General features: G+C 35.6%; 1 protein-coding gene across 3 annotated transcripts in view; it reads left to right on the plus strand.

Annotated features, from left to right (window-relative positions):
- The window catches only part of RTTN (rotatin), a 145,972-nt gene that overhangs the window by 42,690 nt on the left and 78,165 nt on the right, over positions 1-25,117 (plus strand). For all 3 annotated transcript variants that reach the window (XM_049697998.1, XM_033406088.2, XM_004280001.3), the window contains exons 18-28: positions 1,318-1,489; positions 3,039-3,138; positions 5,167-5,255; positions 5,607-5,724; positions 7,310-7,406; positions 8,046-8,114; positions 11,751-11,939; positions 12,576-12,815; positions 14,049-14,193; positions 21,106-21,260; positions 22,467-22,686. In XM_049697998.1, coding sequence (XP_049553955.1) covers positions 1,318-1,489; positions 3,039-3,138; positions 5,167-5,255; positions 5,607-5,724; positions 7,310-7,406; positions 8,046-8,114; positions 11,751-11,939; positions 12,576-12,815; positions 14,049-14,193; positions 21,106-21,260; positions 22,467-22,686 — 1,594 coding nt within the window. The remainder of the gene's footprint in view (positions 1-1,317; positions 1,490-3,038; positions 3,139-5,166; positions 5,256-5,606; positions 5,725-7,309; positions 7,407-8,045; positions 8,115-11,750; positions 11,940-12,575; positions 12,816-14,048; positions 14,194-21,105; positions 21,261-22,466; positions 22,687-25,117) is intronic.

Below are 25,117 nucleotides of genomic sequence, written 5' to 3' on the forward strand. Positions count from 1 at the left end.
CCTAAAAAAACGGCTAAATTTATCTACCAGAGGAGGAGCTGCATTAAAAACATGCTTTACATACCCCACTCTGGGCTTTTGCCTGGGGGTGGTGGCTGTCTCTCCACTGACGACCCGAGATGTTAATACAGAGAGTGCTGGCACAGAGGAAGAGCATCGTGTGGGTGTCTGGCTGTTCTGAGCTTTCATGAGGTCACAGCATGTGGGAGAGGGAGGTTTGCCTGACTCCCACACCATGTTGGAGTAAATATTTGCCCTCCAAAGATGATATCTATTAGTAATACACTAAATTCCTGCTTTCTCTAGATTTGGTAAGCACTTGAGAACCGTGGTGGGCAATGGAACCTAGCAGCACACAACACAGACATGACGCTGCCCTTCCAGAACTGGGCATGTAATTGAGAAGAGAGATCTTACCAGTTATACTTTATTATTAATTGTAATACAGCGAGATCAGTGTTATGATGGGGGACTTCAGGGGTCAGCACACAGCCTTTGCTGTGGTAGGGATGCCTCCCCGAGTGTGCAGGTTTTAATCGTAGTCTCACAAGTAGTACCTAAAACCTGGAACTTGTATTACTGCTTAAAATTTGCCCAGTGTCCATGTAGTTCCAGAACCTGTCTCAGTAACTCATTGCTGTGCGTCCACTTTCAATTTTTCCATTTCATTGTCTCGTGCATGCAGTGTTTAACCTTTTCTTGAAATCTTCTACCTCCCCACTCAGTGCTCAACTGACCTTGATGCTAATCCATTCCAGATAAAATAGAATTTTGATGGGAACCAAAAATATCATATCTGAGGGGATCTATTTCACCCCCAATATCTCGCTTTAGCTGTTAGTATGATTACTCTCCTGGAGGTTCGACCTGTTGTTTGGGCTCTGCTCATGGGTCTGTGATAGCTTTTATGATTGAGATACATCACTAGACTTGGAGTCAGGAGCTAGGATTTTTAATTTGCAGACCGACTTACTGGAGCTGAGGTGATATTGACAGTGAAGTTCGCAGTCTCAGTGAGTCTGCACCTTCACTTGTAATTATTGATTATTCTTTATTTCTGCTGCTTATTCATAAATGTAAAATGCAGGAATAACTGTGGTATTTTAATAGAAAAGTATTTTAATAGAAAGTATTAATAAGTATTTTAATAGAAATACTAAGTATTTTAATAGAAAAGGTAAAATGTCATCAGTAACGTCAGTATAAGCATAGCTAATTATTATGTTGATTTGTAATAATTCTTTGTGTTATGGGCCTTTATAATTTCTATACATTTGTATATTACAAAATGTTGACTTAAAGACTTTGTTTCTTCAGGGTCCGGATGCTGGCATTAAAGCTTTTAGCAAGTCACCTTACAAGGGAAGAGGGGGCGGATACCAAGCGCCCTTCAATCGATGCCAGAGTTCTCTCCAGAGTTACTAATTTATTTATTGTGAAAAAGCCTATTGAACTCAAATTGGATGACAGAAGAGAACTGATTATTAAGGTGATCATAACTTTCAAGTTTATTTATTCATAACTGTGTGGTTATTTGATATATTTTATGTTACATTTTTCAATTTGTGTTATGTACGGGAGAGGGAGAGAAATGGTGGCTTCACCTGTGGTTATTCCTGCCTAGTGTGAAGTTGTGTCCTGGCTTTTTCTGGCTCCTGGATACATTTATTTATTGAACAAATATTTCTTGAGTGCCTACTATATGCCAACCATCATGTCCCTTTTCATTCAGAATATATGCTGGAAATGCAAATTAATTTGAATAGTATCTTAAATACAACATAAGGCTAATCTAGTGGAAAGAAATTCTCTGATGATGCTTAAAAACAAACATCACTGACATAAAATTATTCTTCTTTTTCTTCTGTTGGAAATTGCCTGTAATACTAAAACAAAATATTATGATAAAAGTTTTCATCCTCTTCATTACAGGAAAAATAATATAGAAGGCAAGGGCAATTTCTTTTAAATGTTACAGTGGTTCTGAGATTTTTTTGGTTAATCTCTTTTCTAAATCTTTGGCTTTTTCCCCCTTTTAAGAGGTGTAGCCTTCATCTCCCTGTCTGCCCAGAACTGCCCCCAAATCATCGTGGACTGATGTAGGATCAGATAAAGCAAGCTGTCCGTTATCTTCATTGCTTCATTCCTGTGTTTTATAGCTTCTCCTGTGACTCCAAGTGTGCAGTCTGGCAGTTTTCTTTAAGTTTAGACCAGACCCCGAGGCCTGTGGTAGAGCCACATGCAACACAATGGATTTTTTAAAACAGGGAAACATATTCAGTGTTCTTCTAACCTAAGTGTTCGGGGCCGTCTGATGGCCCTGGCAGGAGGATTGGAGAACCTTCCATGGGCCACATACCAGGTCCTGTTGGGGAATTCCTGCGTACTGAGCCACTGGTATCACTACTGTGCCCTGTGTGTCACGTGGAGGAAGGTGGAGTGGGGTTCTAGAACTCTCTTTCCTGAGTCCACATGAGGGCTGCAGGTGGCAGTGGGGGGGAGAAAGGAGGGGTGTGCTCTCGGTCCTTTTCTACCCCCATTTCCTGTTGTGTTTTGCCTCCTCAGACTGTCCCGGCAGGAAGTGACAGTCAGGGACTGCTGGTGGGGGGCTTGGTCAGAGTGCTGGGCAGCAAGCCCCAGAGAGCTGTCCGCTTTGGGGTCCCTAAGAGGGGGAAGTGGAGAGGCCAAGGGAATTCCAGCTGGTGGTTTCGGGGAGCAGCAGAGAAATCCCAAGTCACGTGTCTGGGGTTGCTGTTCTCGGGCTAGCCTGGAACTACCCGTAGTGATGCTGTGTAACTTGGATGGTTAGTGGGTCATGAATGGCTTCCTAGCGGAAATGTACGTTAAGAGGAGAGGCTTATTTGACATCATGGATCTTTGTTTTGGATCCTAACTCCCTCTCTGACCTAGCACATCATTGTTGCAAATGTAAATGTATCAGTTACTTAAATAAGTTGGCCTTTGAGCTTTTGTTTTTGTAACTGTAGACTTTTACTGGAGAATTGGAAGTAGATGAAAAAAAAATTTTTTTTTTTCAGTTGGAGACTGTTGAAAAGGTATATGACATCTTTATCTCAGACGATATTGATCTTATTTTGAGAAAGTCAGCTGCAGAACAGTTAGCTGTGATTATGCAAGGTAATCTTTTAAGGAAAATGCTGCTGAGAATGGAATTTTAGATTGCTGTGTGTAGTAGTACTGGGGGTTGGCAAACTATGGTTTGTAGGCCAATCTGGCCTGTGGCCTGTTTTTATTTTGCAGCCTTCAAGTTAAGGATGGTTTTTACATTTTTAACAAAGAATATGCGACAAAGGCCATATGCGGCCAGCAAAGCCCAACACATTTACTATCTAGTTCCTTAAAGCAAAAGTTTGCCGACCCCCGGTCTAGATTATTGTTGTTTGACCTGTGGAATGTCATTTGATAAAATTATCTTTCTTCTGAAATGTTGATATAATTCTAACAGTAAATTGCTTGTTCCTTTCTCAGTTTACCTAGTATATGATATTCAGTTTGTTCCATCTTGCTTAGAGAAATCAATCAAATTGTACTTTGTGGGTAGGTAAGATAAAAATAATGCAACGTAACTATGTATTTTCTTTAAAAGTTTATTTTTAAAAACAACTAGTAAAATTTACTCTTAGCTTTGTTTGTAGTGTTGTTATTCTTTGAGTTTTTAATTTTTTCCTATATGTGATGTATGTAATTTATCTTTAATGTTTGAGAGAAGTAATTTTGCATTTACATAAAAATATTTTTTTTTAACTTGGAAGGTGGGGTATGATGGATATTCCCATCCTGACATTAGTGGAAACTGGGATGAGAGAGTAATTTGAAAGATCATATTCAACATATTTGTGCTTTTAATAACAATAATAGAGACTACAGGAAATAAGCCTCAATCAAATGTGGAGAGCCTTGGCTAAGAAGATTAAAGAAAACTTTTAGAGGGTATTCTTTCAGTATTGTTTAACATTTCAAAAATGAAGCTTATGATTTGGGTATATGCACTATATTGGAGGGTAGTGGAAACTAACCTTTTTAAAGTGGCAGCTAAAGGTAGTTACAGTGAAAGCTACAAATTAAATATCAACTTTATATTTGTACGTCTTTCTCAATGAGAATATCGGAGCACAAACTAAGAAAATTTGTCTGCTAGTTGTGAAATACTTTTCACTAATCTATAAGCAACTAGAGTTTTTGGTGCTAGTGATATCTGGTATATGTGTGTGTGTGTGTTTGTGTGTGTGTGTGTCTTAGTCTATTTGGCCTGCTGAAGTAGAACACCATAGACTGGGTGGCTTATAAACAACAGAAATTTATTCTCACAGTTCTGGAGGCTTGAAGTCCAAGATTAAGGCACCGCAGATTCAGTGTCTGGTGAGGGCCTGCTTCTTGGTTCATAGGTGGCTGTCTTCTCCCTGTGCCCTCACATGGAGAAGGGGCAACAAAGCTCTCCTCTTTTTATAAGGACATCGATCTCATTCAGGAGGGCTCCACCCTCATGACCTCATCACCTCCCAAAGGCCCCACCTCCACGTACAACCGCACTGGGGATTAGGTTTCAAGCATGTGAGTTCTGCGGGGACAAACATTTAGACTGTGGCAGTGTACACACACACACACACGCATGTATATGTTTATTAAAAAAAGAGGTCATATTCTCTAGAAATATGTAGAGTATGTTACAGACCCTTTCTTTTATATTTGCTATTAACAGTTTGAGGTTAAAGATCTTGTATTAATATTGATAGAAAAATGCAAGTCATATTTACATATTAGCTTGTGGAGAATTCTAAACATTTTGAGATGATAGATTTGGAAAAGAGAAGAAATGTCCATGAAAGAACATAAAATAATTTTCCATGTACAAATAAAAGTGTTCATTTGTATATTTAAAATTCTAGTCCTTTTCAGAATCTGAGCTAGTTCATTTAATTATTCTTCTTAAATAGCTTTTTTTTAATATTACAGAAGTAAGATGTGCTTGTTACTTAAAAGTTTTCAAATTGTTCAGATGTGTATAAAGTAAAAAGTTTAAAGTGTCATCCTCTAATTTTCAACACCAGGTGTAATTATTTTTAAAAGTTGTGTGGCTGTCTGTTCTATTTTTAAAACTATAGAAAATGTTCTTTAACTTTTAGTAACTTTTTTTTTGGTCTACAGATATTAAAATGCATGCTGTGGTGAAAAAATTATGCTTAACTGACAAGATAATTGAGTATTTAAATAAATGTGTGAGTCAGGATGGAGAGGTAAGACATATTTTTACAGATTGGTTTTTTAATCAATTAAATTTGAAATGAATTCAACTGGATTTGGATAAGTACTTGGAGTTTCAGTCTTGAGTAACATCCACTACCTTGTTCATTTTTTTTTAATTTCTAAAAGTGAGATCTCTAAAGGAAAACCTTAACATTTCTATTAGATGTATAAGCAGAAGTATATACAAAACGTACTTTCAGTGGAAAATCTTAATATTTGCATTTTAGTTTCACACAATTTTGATGAAAAAGCATGACATTTAGAATAAGACGATTATAGTATATTTTATCTCACCTTAGAATTGATAAAAATAAATAACTGTGTTTTCCCCTGCTGGCCAGGTAATAGAGTGTCTAGTACAGCCAAGCCTCACGCTCCTGAGGAAGGTTCTCTGTGCTGACCCAGTCCTACGTGTTTCCCTCTCCCAACAACCTTCTCTCTTGACCCTGCTGTTCAGAGGTAAATAAAATACATTCTGACAGTAATAAGAGCAATCTTCAGCTTTAACTGTTTATTCTTTAACTGTAGGTAACATTTTCTTTCCGCTTTACTAACACAATAACAAAGTTTATTAGTGAATATGCCACTGAAAAAACCCATCGCAGTGGAAAACGTTTAACACTTTTGTGGGAATTTTCTTAAAATCCTGTTACAGAGTAGACCTTAGGGCTGAGAAGGGCTGAAGCCTCTGATCGCTCTCTGCACCTTGATGTAGCTGTCGTTTGGTGCTCAGATGGTCAGTTGTTACCTGTAGAGAGAGAGAGCGCGCTGCAGCTGCTGTCTCTGTTGCCTGTTTGTTTCCAGTGTCTGTTTCCTCATTCTTGTTTTGTTTGTGCCTTTAGATCTGACGCTTTGCTGTTATAACTGACTGTGTCCTTAAACTGGCATTCAGAGTGTATAGACTCAACTTGTGGGGAGTGGGAACTAGACCATCCTGAATGACTCTGAGCATTAACTTATTACATTTTCTAAAGTGTGATTTTTTTTTTAACCTTTTTCAGTTTGGTTGTAATTGAGTAATGTATTTAGGTGGAAAAATTCCATGTTATTTTTTTCTCTTCTTTTCTGACTGTTCTCAATAGAGAGCTTGGTAACATTCTGTGCTATTTTCTTTCCTAGAAATGTAGGCCATTGCTTTTAAATATTCTACAAGAGACACCTTGATCAAATGTCTCAATATGCCTAACCTTGTCAGTTATCAGGCATGTAAGAGATTAATGATATTTATGTTCAAAATATTATGAGTCATTTTATTTTAGCATTTTCTTCTCTTCTGATGGCTTCTGCTTGCCAAGTGAATAGGACACAGTTTAAGTAACATTGATAAAGGTTCAAACCAGGTAAAGTTCTAAAGAGAGTCAATGTGTTCGGCTTCATAAATTTTGAATAGTGAGTAAAATTTTATAAGTTTTTTTATAGATTGATGTGGAAGAGTAGCAGTTATGGATCTCTAGTTTTCTTTTGTCTTGTTAATAATTGTCTTCCTGTTAACCTCACTCAGTAGAATTTAGTTCCTAGTTTACCTTTTCATTTATAATTTTGATTTAAATTATTCAAGCAATCAATTAATTATGAGCACCTACTAGATTCAAAGGCATTTTCTAAGGCAACATAATCTGTACCCTTTTAATACTTTTTTGATCTCATTGATGTTTCCAAGAATTACTTAAGTGAGCCTGAAAATGAATTTTAATATCTCTCATTAATGAATTTAGGGCAAAATTAGTTTTTTAACTAGGTACTCAACAAGGAAAATTAATTCCTCAGCAAACATTTATTGAGTGCATACTGTGTGCTAGGCCAGTAGTGTCTGTATGCTCCAAACCTACCAGATCAGAAACTCTGTTTTAACAAGCCCTGCAGAGATTTGCATAGATTTGAAAGTTGAGAGCCACTGTTTTAACGATGTCAGTTTATCTGGGTTAGCATCGCATTTCTCTGAGAATGGAATCTCTTCTTTTCAAGTTAAGATATTTTAAATTTGAAGTTCATTCTTTCTAGAGGTAAAAATATTTTATAAAGTTATGCTGCTTTTTATTTACAGTTTCCTTGATATTTCATGAAGATTGTACCGTCGTGACTGAAGTTGGAGCATTATTTTGTCTTCTGTTATTTGATGAAGTATCAAGAATGGATATGTGGTGAGCTATAAGACTTTTAAAAGGTTTTTACTCTGAATTGTCTGTCTGAGTTTCTGATGCAGTCTTATAGCAGTGCATGGAAATTTCTGACTTAGGAAGCTTATGCTTTCTCTAGTAGATATACATGGTATGATTTTTGGTTTGAGTAGCAGTATTATGCACATTGGCTCAAAAAGTCACCCTGAACTTTTATTGTTGAACATTACTAAGTACAAAATTTGATAATTACTATAGTAAGTTTTGTCATTAATACGTTTTTTGATATATACTCTCAATTTTGTGTGTTTTTTCCTTAATATTTAATTTAAAAAAACCTTGGAGAAGATGTTTAGGATGTAATATCTGATTAACATTGACCCTGAGCAGGATCAGTGGGAGAGAGACACATAGGCCACCTGCCAGTACAGCGTCTGCATTGTGTGGGTCATTTATTATATGGACTTCTTAAAGAAAAGCATAATTTGCTCTTCAAAAGCAAATCTGGGTAGTGGCACCATGTTATAACTATACTAAATGATAGAACCAAATGCAGCTCTTGATTTGAGTTTTAGTCAAGGAAGCGAAGCAAGTTGTGTTTCTTAGACAAAACGATGGTCTGCTCAGTTGTTTCTTTCCTTTTGTGTTTCTTTTGTGAAATAGGTCTGATAATCTTTCCAATAAACCTTCTTCACCATCAGTCTTCAGTTTGCCTGTTTCAGTTTCTAGAAGGTAAAGAATTTATTTCTTTGATTTTCTCAAAGTTAAAATACTGTTACAGAAAGGGAAATCAAAATCTATGATTTGTTAAAGTTTTCATCTAGCGTTTCATCACATGACTTGTAATGCTTTAATCTTTCCTTCATGGTGGTGCTTCTGAAAGTTCAGTAAGTGTACATCCCTGTCACCAAGTTTTTTTTTGATATTGTTCAAGTCTACACAAAACTTGAAAGAACTATATAGTGAACACTTGCATACCCTTCAGCCTAGATTCAGCAACTGTTAACACATGGGTCTGCTTTTCTGTCTTTCTCTCTCTCTCTCAATACATTTATTTATTTTTACGTAATCTTTTTCCCCAACCCATTTAAATATAAGTTTCAGACATAATTTTACTTCCTTCCCAGTTATTCCAGCATGTACCTCCTTAAATTAAGGGCATTATCCTACATAACCACTGTACCATGAAAGGTCACATCTAAGAAAATTAAAAATAATTCTGTAACATGATCCAGTTTCTCCAGTTACATCCCAAATCTCTTCTATAGATTTTTTTAAAAATTCAGGATCCAGTCAAGGTTATGAATTGCATTTGGTTTTCATGTCTCTCTAGACTTTTTAAAAAGTAAATTGTTTTCATTGAAGTATAAGATACATAAAGTTTACAAATCCTGAATTTTTCCAGATAAATACACCCATGTAACTAACATGTAGATTAAGGTACAAAATATCACTAGCATGCCAGAAACCACTTTTCTCCTTCCTTATTACCTTCCAGCGCCCACAAAGATAATTCAGTTTTCGTTCCTGTTATTATACATTGTTCTTGAACTTTATATTCTTGCATTTGCCTTCTTTTGCTCAACTTGGGTACAGGGTACAGATTATGTTGCCTTAGCAGTATTTGATTTATTTTCATTTTTGTGTAGTATTCTGTGTAAGAATATACAGCCATGTAGTTACCATTCTATCACTGATGGACATCTGGTTTGTTTTCTGTTTGGGGCTATGATGAATAATGACCGCTAAGCATATTCTTGAACACATATGGATCAGAGGATATTAATATGTTTAGCGTTAGTAGATGCTACCAAGCAGTATTCCAGAGTGGTGTACTGGTTGACATTCCTGCAGCAGTGTAGTGGTCCCAGATGCTGCACGCCCTCTCCAGCTCTTGGTATTGACATCACCCACTATCCTTTTATATACATATATAGGTGAATGAATGTTCATAACAGCTTTATGTATAGTAACCAAAAGCGTGAAACATCCCAAATGTCCAACAGCAAGGAGAATTGATAAATGAACTATGCTATACTCACACAGTGAAACACTATACAACATTTAAAAACTACTTTTTACACAACAACATGAGTCTCATAGACATAGGGTTTATGACATAATCATAGACATAATGTGAAAACAGCCACAAAAGAGTATATACTGTATATTCCATTTATTTAAAGTTCAACAAAGTTGATCTCTAGTGAGAGAAATCAGAATAGGTAACAATAATAGTTACCTCTTGGAGGAGGGCTAGGAGAGTAATTGACAAGAAAAGGGAACAAAGAAACTTTCTGAGGGGATGGAAATGTTCTGTGTTTTATTCTGGGTGGTGGTTACACAAATGAACACATATATAAAAATTCATCAGGCTGTACTCTTAAAATCTGTGTATTTTAAGGGTAAGAAAGTTACATCTTAATAAAACTATGATTAATTTAAAAATAACATTTTATAGCTTGCTAGATATTACATGTAGTATAATCATTTTCACTACTGTATAATATTCTTGTTAGACGATACCACAGATTATTCATTCTCCTGTCATGGGGTATTTGGGTTGATTCTGGGTTTTTGCTCCTGTATACATCCCTGTAAACATTATTGTATGTATCTCCTGGGATATGTGTCCAATAGTTCTTCTTGGATATATCCTTAGGAATGAAATTCTTTAGTTGTAGACATCACATTCTTTATGGTCTTTAGGTTTGGCTAAATAATAAAACGCACACAACAGTAGGTCATGCTTGAAATGTGATTACCTGTGTGGGTGCTGGGGGCTGTCCTGGCATAGGAGGCCCACGTCCCAATAGAAAATGTGATCTCTAGGAAGCATGCCGTGGGCATAATGTCCAGGTCCCCACAAGGCACATCATGTAGGAGAACCACAGCACTCAGGGATACTCAGAGCTGTGGCTTCCCACTGTACATTTACACACAGGTGTGGGTTGTTTCCACACCTCCCAGTCCAGATGCAGGGAGTGATTGTCACCATAAGCAAAGTGGTTTAGTAAAATTGTTGACATTCCATATCTATTTGGTTGTCCTGGGGAAAAGGGTCAGAGAGTTACCTCAAGATCAAGGTTATCCATACAGAAGAAATGTCAACAGTAATTTCTTTACACATAATAATGTCATTTTAAAAATTGTCCACATGGTGGATGTGTAGTGGTTTCTCAAACTGATCCTGATGTAATACCCTTTGCTTTTTATTATTTTCTTCCTTCTGTGTTCTTCAGGTGTAATTTGCAGTACATTTTATAACTTATTAAAAGCTTGACCATTGATTCACAGCCTTAACTCTTTTCAGTTAGTGCAAGTCCTTTCAAGGAGGCTCTTGTGTCCTTTTGACATGGCTTCACAAGCCTTTTAGTACATTCTTGCTTTCTGGCATGAAGAGATGTCCACGGTTCACCTTTGATTTCCCTATTTCAGACCTAGCATTAGCCATCTCTCTAAGGAGCCCTGGTTACTTCTAAGGAAAATTCCAATTTTTAAAATTTATTATCTTTTAAAAAATTATTCAGCTTCATTTATATACAGAACTCTACCTTAGCCTCTTTTTTTTGAGATGCATGAAATGAAAAAGCACACTAAATTTCCCCTTAAAAATCCTACCCAATTGTGTTTCTCTAATATTAGTTACAAATACATGAATTAGGGGTTTGGGATATGTTTTATAAGCAAAATCATTCTTTAACATTTGAGATGCTAGGCATTGCAGTCCTGCTAAACACTATTAAATTAACATTAACTAGTTTAAGAGGTACTGCCATTGAATCTTTTCTTAGATCTAAAAATATTTCTGGGTTCTCTTGGTGACACACAGTGACTGAGTTTATTGATGGTGCAGCTGTGTTCTCAAGTGAAAATAGTAAGTTGTGATTCTGTCACTTAGTGACCCCTGTGAACATAAGCAATTCATTTAGCGTCTTTAAGACTCATTTTGATCATCTGTAAAATGGATTTCATGGTGCCATGCCATGTAACTGTGAATGAAAGGTAGACAACGTACAGTGTGTAGCATAAAGTAGACATTTGTGTTTCAGCTGAACACCTTGTGTGTGTGGTTCACTGTAGCCATGGGCCTCGACTTCAAGGGGCGTCAGTCATCTCTGCAAACAACCCTAATACAACACAGAGTATGGTAAGTCCTCAGGAAAGAAGTTTAATCAGGTGTTTTTGAAAGTTTAGAGGATGGCAAAAGAATAAAGCCTGGTAACTGTTCAAAACTGGGACCACATGAGAGATCTTTGTATTGCTGTAGAATGGGAGGCGTAGAACTAGCCCTCATCTGTGGCTTGTTCTTTTGAGTAGCACTTAAGAATTTAAAAGTATGTAATTATTTTTGTACATTTTCTTTAGGTATCATCTACCAGTACATGTACTTGGCCACCATGCTGTGAGTCCTTACTCCATAGTTTTGCCGTTATCTGCTGATTGTTTGGCCTTGAAGCCGGTCTCAGATATGCTGAGAATAGCTTGGAACCTATCATGGTATCATGGGAGTGATAATCTGTTGAAGCAAATGAACTCTGAAACTAAAATCCAAGAGTAAGCTGTTACATGTAGTAGAAAAGCATTCACATCTACCTAATTGTGATTAATTAGCTAGGCCTTATTTTTCCTTTAGGTTAAGTAGCTTTCTTACTTTTTATCGTCTGACCCTGCTTTCTCAGTGAAGATTATAATTTTTACTTTGTTTTAAAGATTACATGTCATTCATTACTTTTTAAAAACTATCACACAAAGAAATTTAAATTAAAAAGCATTGTGCTCTATGCTGTTTTGGAGATTATATAAAGTTTGGTTAGTTAACAGATGTAATTCACTAGGAAAAGTGCTCTGGGTTAGGGTAGAAGCTTAGTAAATACATATGTGAGTTTCGTTATCGTCACTGGGGTGATGACGATGATGATGACTTTTAAATACCTCAGTATTCTAATCTGTCAGTACTTTCTCATTTGAAAGCAAATTATATTTCTGTAAGCAGGAAAATGTCAATATAAACATCCTCATGCTAGTATGAAACCCTAATATTGACAGATACACATCAGATTTTCTTTTGGCTGTGAGTCACCCTTAAAAGGAAACAAAACAGAATTTGGGGGAGACATTTTATAATAAAAATAATTGTGAGCTTTTATTTAATAGCTTTATATTGCTCTTTCTTTTTTTCTTTTTGTTTAGATTTTTAGATACATTGAAGTTATCCACTGAGGACACCCTTACTCTGAAGATGACACACACAGCAAGTGGACTGAAGGACTGTCTCCGCTCCATTGTTCAGGCTGCAGCCCACAGGGAAGTGAGGGCTGCTCTCACAAGGATGAGTTTTTATCTTCTGAATGACAGATTGTCTTTCAAGGGTGGCACTGGCCCATGTGGGATTACCTTGAAGTCCTTGTCTTGGCACACCACACTAAACAGGTCAGTATCAGCTCAAGCCTGCTGGTTTCAGAGGCCTGGATGGAATTGTATTTGGGTTCATCTCCACATGTTTGAAGTTAGGAGCGTGTGTTCTTATTGTTGGTATCATGAGAGAAATGCTTTTTAGAAAGAAAAATTTAAGGATTTTTATTATCTGTAATACAGGTCTAATAATAGCAAAAGAGAAAATTTTAACATAATTACTGCATTTTGGAATTATTAATAAATTGTTATAATTTTTACAAATATTATAATTATTAGATTTTTATATCCTAACATAGCAAATCTTATTTTTTATCTCACAGAAGTAAATGATTAGGGTAAGACATGGGTAAACAAACTGAAAGTTTATTCCTGTCCATATTATATCAATAAATGAGCTGAGACATCAGGGAACTGATTAAAGGCTTGGTAACTCTGGCTGTTTTGTTTTGCTTTCGGTCTGTTCTTAAGTAAGTTATCTCATTTTTCTTTTTCCTCTGAATTTCATGGAGTTGATAGCCATGTGGAGGTCCTTTAGTAGTTTTTGGGAAGGCCCTGGCTTGTAAATTTAACACGTTTAGCTGGTAGCAGATGGCTGCATTTGAAACAAGACTGATAAGCAGCCGCTGCCAGCAGTTTTACATTTTAGTCTTCATGTGACTTTAGTATAAAATGTATAACTCTATTAAACGGAAAGTGTGCCATTTTCAAAATGCAAGGTTATTTGAGTTTCTAAAATGTGGGCTCTTATTTAGTGTAGCTCTCACAATTCGGATATCTAGTTCACCTTTTTCAGTGGCGTGCTGTCGCCAGCTAGGACTGCCTTGTAAGAGAGGTGATGGTTAAATTATCTGGATTTTTGCAAGTTAGTTGTTAAACACAACCACTCTTAAAATTGAACTTTGTAAACTTACAATTAAATAAATTATATTAAAAATAAAGGTAATGGTTATGCAGAGTCATGGCTTTCTAAGTATTTTACATTTTCCTGTTATCTGTGCTCTCGATGTTGTTTATATGGATTCTGTCTGTGCTGTGGAAATGCTGTATAATGGTGTGCTGCAGTGCCTGTCTCCACAGCTATGTGGTAGATTGGAGGATTGCAGTCAGCCATGGCGGGGTATTTACACTATGGAAATTGGCAAACACAGCAAATCAGCACCCCACTTCTCAGCAGGTTGTTAAATACTTATCCACACGCCACTTACTTTAAAGAACTAGAAACCATGATTACTGTCTTCTTTATTGTAGATTTTTACAAGTACTTCCTGCTTGCACCGAAGATGAGAAACTGCTAATAGATGTCATACATTTTCTAAATAAGTTATTGAAGGAACAAAGAAAAAATGTATCCGTAGAACTTCTAAACTGGCTTCTCGAATTACTTCTTAGACATGTAAGTGTTGTTAAGGAATTTGAATTTTAGGTTTGACAAATGATATATTTGTAAAAATCATTAATACTGTATATGAAAATATGGAAAAGTATAATTTTTACATAGCCCGTGTTTAGCCAAGTAGTCCTTATGTTGTAATAGATGGCTTTTAGCAATATGCCTTCCTGACGTGATTGTTACTAGGTTTAAGTTAAAAGTCCGTAGCCTAAATGGAACCTTCAGTCTTGGCGTTTAACGAAACCTGTTCTATATGTGAGCTTTCAGCAGCAGCTGTATTAAGTGAGAATCTTGGAGTGGCGGAGTTCAAGTAGGGATGTGGAGGGGCAGTGAGGGGTAGTGAGGTGAGGTTGGAAGGACTCAGTCAGACTGTGCTCAGGCTTCATGTAAGTTTACTGTAGTGTTTACCTGTGTTTGCCCCCCACTACTCTACTTTTTGTAGCTGACTGTGTTCTGAGAAACTTGCCAAGAACCCAGGAAGCTAGCTTGTTTTTTTATTGTTGGCCTGTATTTTTTTTTTTTTTTGCAAATACTATATGGATTTACTTAATCTGGTAAAGATAAACCTTCGCACAATCACGAAAAAAACACATTAAAATTAGAAAAAAGGGCCTAAACTGAAAAAGAAGATAATAGACCTTATAAAACAAATATATTTCATTATATGTTAATATATTTGCAAAGCTCATTTAAAGACGTGATTTTCTATAAAAATGCAAGGAGCTAATATAATGTAAGTTAGAAATTCTAATTGAGAATACTTTTAAAAGTATTTAGAGATTTAAAAAATATGTATATGAATGTTTATATGTGTATAAAGCTTGTTTAGATGTTTATTATTTTCTACCTTATTGTGGATTGGTGAAAATAGGGACCGTTTCGTTCACCGTTGCATACCGAGCGTCTACCATAGTGCCTTGCACATAGTGAGCTCTCAATAAACATTTATTAACTCACTAGTAAACATATCACTTTAAGGAAGCTATGTAGTTAATTACAAGAAACGCACATAACCTTAATTTTGTAACATGTTAAAATACAACAAATGGAAACTATAAATTCCTAAAACTGTAATTGCTGAGTCAGTTACAAGTTGCAGAGATACATGTGTATATGTGTTTGTATTGAGTTTTTTTTTTTTTTTTTTAAATAGGTAACTCTTATTTTGAATGATACGATGATTTTCATGATTGGGGTTTTTTTGTTTTCCGTGAATTGTCCCTTGATGCCCTTGCTAGTTATGCCCCACAATTGGGTTTTTAGTTTTCTCTCGCACGTGTGTGCTCAAACACGCTCGCGCTCTCGCTCGCTCTCTCTCTCTCTCTCTCTCTCTCTCTCTTTCGTTTTTGGTAACAGAGGAGCCCTTCATAAATTAGAGAGATTAACCCTTTGTCTGTGATATGAGTTGCAAATGTTTTTTTTTTGTCATTAGTCTTCTGACCTTACTGTATTTTGGACTTATTTTCCTATTTTATCTACCCCTTTCATCCCCTAGCTTTTGTTAGTTATGTTGTTTCTACTTTTCATCTTTTATAGTACTTAAATTGTGTTCCATGATCAATCATAATTTCCACATTTAGGTGTAGTGCTACAGGGGTGTGTGTGTGTGTGTGTGTGTGTGTGTGTGTGTGTGTGTGTGTGTGTGTGAAAAACCTGACTTCTCACCACCTCGACCGTTATCACTCTAGGCCGAGCCATCACCGCCCTTCTCCCAGGTTATTGTTAGGTCTTCCAGCCTCCACCCATGCTGCCTGTGGTTCTCAAGACAGCTGCCACAGGGATCTTAAACTTAAGTCACATCATGTCCCTGTTCTCAAAATCCTCCACCAGCTTCCTCTCATTCAGATTAAGCTCCATAGGCTACAAGGCTCTATTGAGCTTGATTCTGAGTATCTTTCTGATCTTCCCTCCTACCACTATACTCCACTCCTTCTTTTCCAGCCACATTGGCCTCTGGTTGTTTTTCAAACACTGCACTCATAGCTCCCTTTGCATTTCTTTTTCTCTCTGGCTGGAATGTTCTTCCCCTAGATATCTATACAGCTGACTACTGCACTTGAGTCAGTGCTCTGTTCAGATGTTAGTCATCCTTATCATCATAATGTAGCATTTCTCCGTGCCTGACTCTCTGTGCCTTCTTAATCCTATTTTATGTTTCTTCATTGTACTTATCGCTCCCACTTGCAGAATATCTTTGTTCATTTTCTTTCTACCCCACCCCACCCCACTAGAATGTGGGCAGTGGGAGGACAGATTATGTTGTTTGTTTCGTTCACTGCCATGTTATTTTTGTGTAGTCGTAGGTTTTTTTTATAGTTTCTAAATTATGTGTCTTCTTGGAAAGATCTGTTTTCCAGAGTTTTATTTTTTTTTTTTTCCTTTTTTTTTTTTTCCCAGAGTTTTGAGAAAACACTCTCATGTTTTCTTTTATGATACTTAAGGTTTTATTTTTGTTTACATTTTTATTCATCTGGAATTTCTTATGATGTAGATTATTTTTTTTAATGGTTAGCAATTTTCTCATGTCATGTCTACCCATGATTTGAATTGGCACCATTTTTTAAAACCATAAACTGATTTCCTATATATGCATGACTCTTTGTTTGAACGTTGTATTATGTTCCTTTGATATGCCTGTATTTTTCTGAAGAACTACATTTTTAAATTATCATAGCAAATTTTTCCTTAATAAAATTTATTCTTTATATTTTTCTCTGGCTTTTTTTTTTTTTTTTTTTTGCGGTATGTGGGCCTCTCACTGTTGTGGCCTCTCCCATTGCGGAGCACAGGCTCCGGACACGCAGGCTCAGCGGCCATGGCTCACGGGCCCAGCCGCTCTGCGGCATGTGGGATCTTCCCGGACCGGGGCACGAACCCGTGTCCTCTGCATCGGCAGGCAGACTCTCAACCACTGCGCCACCAAGGAAGCCCTCTCTGGCTGTTTCACTTCTATTTTCATTTCATGAAACATGACAGAACATTTGTCCAGTAAGAGGGCATTTATATGTGAATTTTATTGGTTTCTGTATGTATGGCAAGAAATACCTTAAGCATAGTTAAAAAGACATGATAAACTGAGAAAATTATTTATAACACAAATGAGAGACAACATACTAATTTCCTTAAATTATAATTTTTGAGTCCTTATTAAGATGATTGCACTTCCAGGGTACATAGATTTATTGTTCAGTAAAGTTTGCTCTTCTGTTACTTTCCCAAGGATGATTTCAAAGTACTGTATTTACTTCTATTTTCTCTTATCTTTCAATTATTAAAAAAATTAAGGAAGCATTCAGAGGCAGTTTTTTTCTGGATATATTTAATAAAGTGAACAGGAAAACCTATTGTCATAGTTCTTTCAGCTTTTAGGCCTGCTTAAATATTTTATAGATTAGACATTAAAATATTATTAAAATAATGTCCATGAAGCTTTTCCTCTGAATGAGTTTTTTGATAAATTGATTTTTGATCTATAAATTTTGTATAACTTCATGATCTTTTTACTCATTTTAAAAAAAGAATAACCCCTAAAACAGTCTCCTTCTTCAGCTAGAGTTCTTGTACACTGGGAGCTGTGGTTGCTTTGGTTTGTGAAAATAGCAGATATGTGATGGGCTTTAGTTTTAGAATCTTTTCTTGAAAATCTGTGCAATAGTTGAATGTTTGCATATGACTGTAAATCGTATATAACAATAGAAAAATTAAAATATACGTACCTAAACTGTGTAACTATAATTAGATAGTTAAAACTTTACATTTAAACGATTATGAATTTTGTAGTATGTCATGAATGCTGATACATATTGCATAATTTATTCATAGTTTTGAAATTAAAATGAAATTTCTACAGGACTCTAGATGATTGTACTGTAATTTTAATGCAGTTTTAGGAAAGGATTTTTGGTATAATTAGTTTGTTTGACTTTGTATGGTATCAAAGCTGTCTTCGGAGAGCTTTTACCTTGTCTCATATATTATCATCACTAGTGTTATAAATAATAGTAATACTTTTAAGGGTGAGTAAAGTGGACTTAAGCATCCACTATCAGGAGAGTTTACTCTCTAAATATCATGCTACGAGGATTAAATTATTAAGCGTATGTAACAACCAATGTTCAAAATAAAAGAAGCATGAAAATAGAAAGTCAAAAAGTGACTTTTACTAAGTTTATCATCTGAAATGGGTAAAATAAATGAGAAATGGCTTAAGAAGGTCAGTAAAATAGCATTTCCAAAGGAATTGTTTTGAATGTATGGACATAACATATGAAGATGTGCAAAAGTGATGGTGGCAAAAAGAAAATTAGACAGAAATGAATACCTGATCAAGCAGAAGAATGCCTAAAAGATATATAAAGAAAAATCAGCTAACTTACCGAGGGAAGATACAGAAACTTTCTCTTGTGAAAGTTTTGTCTACATGTTTTATCAAAACTTTCATTTATTACAAGCATTTTATGTACTTAAGGAATTTTTTGTACTACTAATTTATATTTTAATGTATTGATATTTTGTTAGTATATAAAATAACTGAGAAGTGCTGAATTTGAATGCATTTCTTTTCAGAATGAGTTTTTGATAGAAGTTTATCGAAGTGGGGCCATACTTTTTCGGGGGGACCATTCAGAACTACACAGCACGTGTCTGTCTGTTGTCAGACTTCCACTGGCTCATGGGCACTCAGAGTTCACAGAGGGCATTGTCCATCCTACTATTGTAGGTTGCTGATGGATGGAAAATTGGATATGATGAGTGGTAACTCTGCAGATAAAGATAATGAACCATCATTGCAGAAACTGTTGCCTTTTGGAGGTCAGCACTGATGAAATAATGGCCCACATAGTTGGTTTAAAATTAGGATTGAATACTAATATCTAAAGACAAAACCTTCAGCTATGATTAAGTACTTGAGATCAATAAGCATCAATAGAGACATCTATTTCCTCTTGTACTTAAGGAATAGTAATAAATCCCATATTTTAGAAGTGGTGTTGCTGAGGTTCACTGAATCTTAACGTTAACATGTCAATCCAAGATATGTTATAAAGGGAAAAAGTCTCAGCAATTTACCTGCAAAAATAAGTTATTAATAGGATGAGATTCTTTGGAAGGGTCTTAGTTTTAGGTATTTACATACTGCTTCAATATATTAATATGTTAATCAGTAGCTTCTACTTAATTTTTATATGTATATCAGAATTAATAATTGCTGATGGTAAAATTACATTTTACCAAGATGGGGTTTGCATTAAAAACAGCTCGCTCGTTTAGTCAGTATTTATGGAATGTAGAGGGAGTGTGGGTGTAAGCCTTTGGTTATTTGGGGCTAAGAATACTATAGAATATATATTTATTTTTATGATTTTATTAAATGTGTGTCTAGTTATTTTATTCATGTATGAAACTTAGAAATTGTAGTTATGTTTTATGTAATTTTACTTGAACCAAGTGAGACACTTCTTGTTCAAGATGAAAGGAAAAGCTGAAAAAAAATGCTGCTTAGGTGTGAAACATAGTAAAGTTAAAGGTAAAGCATCTCTCCTCAGTATTTTCCAAAAGCTCTCAATTAGATTATTTTTAATTCTTTGTACCTGGTTGAAGTATACTGTACATACTACATAATGTAAACAACTTGGAATTTTCTTCCCATTTAAGAAATTTCTTTTTCTTAAAAAGAATGTAGTTATTTTTGAATTGAATTCTTTAGGTGAAGGATGCCATGACAACAGTAATTACATTTTGATTTTATCTCTTTTTGAACGTTGTAATATGCAGTATTGATGTGACATAATGCCGGGGGTGGAATGTTAACTATCTCTGATGTAAGATGGTCCTGAGGTTGAATTCTTGCTCTGCTCATTCATATGACTTTGGTTAAGTTACCTACCCTCTTCATGAACCTCTGTTTGCCCATCTATAAAATAAGAAAATGCAGCTCTTCTAGTTTAACTCAAAAGTTAAATAAAATCTTATTTTCTTTCTCTCTCTCTTTTTTTTTTTTAGCACAGTGCCTATGACATTATGGATGATAGATAAATATTCCATCTATTTTTAATGCTGTTGGTTAATGTAACATTTTCTGCTCTCTCAATATTACTAGAAATCATCTAATACATCCTTTAGCTATTTTTTTTTAAGTTGGAAAACAGGTTGAAATTTCAGTAGTACTAGTTTCCTTTGTTTATCAGCCTGTCAAATTGGCAAAGATTACAACAGTAATAATACTCAACGTTGGCTTGGGTGCTGTGGGCCTTAATCATATGTACTGGTACATTTTTTGCAGGGACAATTTGGCAGTATACATTGAAAGCATTAAAACTATTATAATGTTTTGATTTAGTGATTTCATTGCTTAGAATTCATACGTAGGGTATAATCAGAGTTGAGCATGCTGCTGCAGCTCACTGAACTTAGAAATCACTGATTATCCAGTAGTTGTGGTAAACCCTTATGGCTGAATAACAATCAGATACTAAAATAATGTTTTTGAAGAAATATTGGTAATAACATTGTTTAAAAAAATGGTCACAGTAGTGGATTTTTTCACTTGATCTCAGTTTTGTTAAAAATATTGAATTATAATTCTGTTTGCACTCACATAAAAAGAATGGTATGTACCAACATACTAATAACAGCTACCTCTGTGAGGTGTGATTATGGGTGGCTTTTGTTTTTCTCATTGTGCTTCTCTCTATTTTCCTCAGTTTTCTGTAATGGATATGCTTTCCTTTTCTTGAGTTAACATATGAAGCACCTTTTGAGTTGAGAACATCTCTACTAATGCCGTAGGAACCTACGATTTAGGCGCTATAACTTAGTTACTCCAGAACATGATCAGCAAAAAAAACCTTTATGGGAAACAGCATACAGCTCCATTAGAGGGTAAATATATGTTTTACAAATTCCATTTTTTAGAGTCCAAACCCACTATTGGAGCTGCTGCTTCTGACAGAGTCCCAGGCGCGAGAGGAAGCAGATGACATCCGCACCGCCGTCCGGCAGCAGCTCCAGAAAGAACTGGTCGCTCTCTTCAACACCCTGCTGCTCGGTTCCGTGGCACTTACCGACAGGTACCATTTGTATTATTGGAGGTCTGGGAACTTCACACAGAACCTAGTTTTCTTTTGATTTCTAAAGGGTCTTACTTTTCATTAGTTTCAAATTAAGAGGAGAAAAGACTTCAGTAAAAATCAGTTGTGGTGGTTTGTTTTTTAGTTCAGATCAATTTCTGATATAGCCTGATTGTAATTACACACACACACACATACACACACACACACACACACACACACACACACACACACACACACAGAGTATTTTGTTGTCTCTAGGTTTAGTTCTTGGTTCTCTCTTAATTTTCTACACATCTGCCTGAGCAGTCATACCCATTTTATGACTGTACAACTATTTTTGCATGGATGATTTTCAAATGTATATCTGTAGCTCTGACTTAAAAATTTTAAATTCACAATTTTAACCATTTTAAAATGTACAATTGAGTGGGTTTTGGTATATATACAGTGTTGTACAACTATCACTGTTTAATTCCAGAACATTTCCATTACCCCCAAAAGAAACTTTGTACCCATTAAGCAGTCTCTCCCCATTTGCCCTTTACCCAAGCCCCTGGTAACCATTAATCTTCTTTCTTTCTCTATGAATTTGTGTATTCTGGACATTTCATATAAATGGAGTGAAACAGTATGTGACCTTTTGTGTCTGGCTGTTTTCATTTAACATCATGTTTTCAAGGTCCATGCATGTTGTAGCAGATGACAGTGACTAAATAATAGTCCATGTATGGATATGCCACATTTTGCTTATCCATTCATCCGTTGGGGGACATATGAGTTGTTTCTACCTTTCACTGTTGTGAAGAGTGATGTTATGAACATTCATGTGCAAATTTCTGTGTGGACATATGTTTTCAGTTCTTGAGTATATACCTAGGACTGGAATTGCTGGTTCATGTGGTAACTCTATGTTAACTTCTAATTTCATTATTGGTTGGCAATAATAATACCCATTTACGCATTTTTCAATGTAATTGTTACTTATATTTTACATCGTATACTCTGGATGGTATATTAACTATGTTTTTCTTAAAAAGTCTTGTTTTAAGAGGGAGTATTTTCTGCCATTTCCCGCCATTTCCACCAGTTCATACTTTTTTGATACAGTAAGTTGCTAGTAACCCTCCACCACCACCAAGAAAGCCCATTAAGCCAGTTACGTTTGCTCCGTGGTTGATTTTTTTTCCTCCTTTACATACACAGGAAATGCTTGGAACTTTTTTACGTTTTCCAAACGCAGCTGGCTCTGAAGCTGCTCCAGTGTCTGAGAGTCACGGACGCTCCTCGCTTCTACGGCCTGCCGTCCCTCGAGAGGACCTTACGAGGGATGGCCCACCTTACAGCATTTCCGGGATGGAGCTCACACTCTCCTTTCACAAAGCCACTAGAAATTTGTGTGAAGTACTTGTCAGGTCTCCTCGAAGTAAGTAAAAATAGTCAATAACTATAAACAGCAATAATAAAACCCCTAAATGATAGCTATTTACAAACCCCCAAATGATAGCTATTTACTATTTACTGACCACTCAGTGTGTACCAGGCACAATATTAGGTGCACTGTATGTGTTATTATATTGAATGTAGATTATTATTCAGTGTTTATGGCTCATTAATGGTTAAATGTGTTAATGATTTTTATTAGCAAATATATAAGTAAGATTACTTTTATGAATAAGCTCATTTTCAAGAAAAGTAAGCCTTACACTTCATTAAGCCCCTTTATTTGGGTAACTTATTTTGCATTTATTAACCCTTTTGTTGTAAAATACAACACATGCAGAAAATACACAAAACATAAATACATAGTTCATTGATTATCACATAATGAACACACATGTCACCACCCTGATCCTAAGATAGAGAGTAGCCACCACCCTAGAAGCTTTCGTCATAACGACTTCCAGTCTCTACTCCTCCTCTGAAGGTAGTTGTTATTTTGATTTTTACGGTAATAACTTCTTTGCATTTCTTGATGGTTTTACCACTTAATTATGTGTCCATATATACAATAATTTCTCATTCTCTTGATTTTGTTAAATGCAATTGTATTTCTTTTTAACATTATGCTTATGAGAGTTAACTCATTTTGCTTCCTGTAGGTGGAGTTTAATTTCATTTTTGTGTAGTATTCTCTCTACTACAATGCTGAAGGACAATTTGGCTTCTCTTTTTCTTCCTGTTTAGGGCAATTTTAGATACTGCCACTGTACACTTGTGTTGAAAATGAGTATATTATATCTTCTGTGAAATTTTATTTTCTAACTATTGCTGATGTATGGAAATATATTCAGTTTTTATATGTTAATTGTGTACCCAGCAGTCCTTGCTTCCAAACTCAAAGGAAAGGCCTTTAATGTTTTATCTTTTAGCAAGCTATTTGTGGTAGTCTTTTTTCAATTACTTAAAGAAAAGTCAGATTAAGGACATTTTCTTTTAGTCTTACTTTGCTAACAATTTTTTTAATCATAAGTGTGTATTGCTTTTTCTGTATCTTTTAAGATAATCATATGGGTTTTTTTTTTGTATTCCATAAGATGATGGATTACATTGGTTGATTTAAAAATGGTAAACAACCTTACATTTCTGGAAAAATTTCAACTGGTTTGTGATGTATTATTCTTTTTATATATAAACAGATTGAGTTTGTTAATGTTTTTAGAATTATTCTACCTATTTTCATTGGCAAAAAAAGTTTCTAGAATTACTATATCTATCTTCTTTCTCATAAAACTTCTGTCAGTTTTTTAATATCAAAATAAGTCCATCCTTATATAATTTTCTCTTTTTCTTTATGTAACTTCCTCTTTTTTCTTTTTGGAATAGTTGGCTTGAATTGGTGTTATTTCTTCCTTAAATGTTAAGTTGACAGTATAGCAATCTGGGACTGGAGTTTTCTTTTTGGGAAGATTATAGATGAAGTAAATTTTTAAAGTAGATCTAGAATTGCTCAGATTTCCTATTTTTTGTGTGTCAATCTTAGTAAGCTATGTTTTACTGAATTTTATCTGAATTTTCAAATTCATTGCCCTAAAATTGTTCATCACATCATCTTGTTTTTAAAATATCTGTCAGATCTGTATGAGGTCCCATTTCATTCCAGACATTGATTTTTCCTTCTCTCCAGTTTTGTTGATTGGCCTTACTAGTGGTTTGTATGTTTTATTAGTCTTTTCAAAGAATGAATCTTTGGCTTTGTTTATCCCCCTTTAATGTTTTTTTCCCTCTTTTATTAATTTCTGCCTGTATTTATATCCTTCTTATTTTGGTTTAATTTATGGCTTTTTCCTACCTTTTTAAGGTAGAGCCTTATTTCACTGATTTTTTAAAAAATTTTCTCAAAAATATATTTTTAGCTCTAATCACCTTCCAATCATGGCCTTAACTTTATGCCTTGTTTTCATCATCATTTAGTCCAGTATATTTTAAGAATGTTGCAGTGAATAGAGCAGTGATAGGTTTCTGTAAGAGAACAGCTTTGCCACGGTACCCTGGCAGCTTTGTGTGTTTGCACATGGGCCACGTAGGCAGGGCTTAGGTGCGGCTGATCTAAGCTCTGGCAGAACTTCCTGTGATCCTTTTGGAACGTGAGAAGCCTGTAAGGAACTGCTACAAGGCCGTTGCTCATTCACTTCACTTTCTCTTAGGAAGTGTGTCACGGGCCTGTTTTTATCACCTCCTGGGTTCTGATGCACTCGCGGGCTTTCTGCCTCGCTCCCTTGGGGTACGGCAGCAGGCTATAGATGGCTCAGCTGCAGCTTGGCCTGAGCTCCTCAGCAAGAGTGCGCTGCCATTGCACTGCTGTCATCTGGCCCCTTTGTTTCAGTGTCACCCTGTAAAAGGGACACTGAGAGCTG

This window comes from Orcinus orca, chromosome 15 (assembly GCF_937001465.1).
Source record: "Orcinus orca chromosome 15, mOrcOrc1.1, whole genome shotgun sequence".
NCBI lineage: Eukaryota > Metazoa > Chordata > Mammalia > Artiodactyla > Delphinidae > Orcinus > Orcinus orca.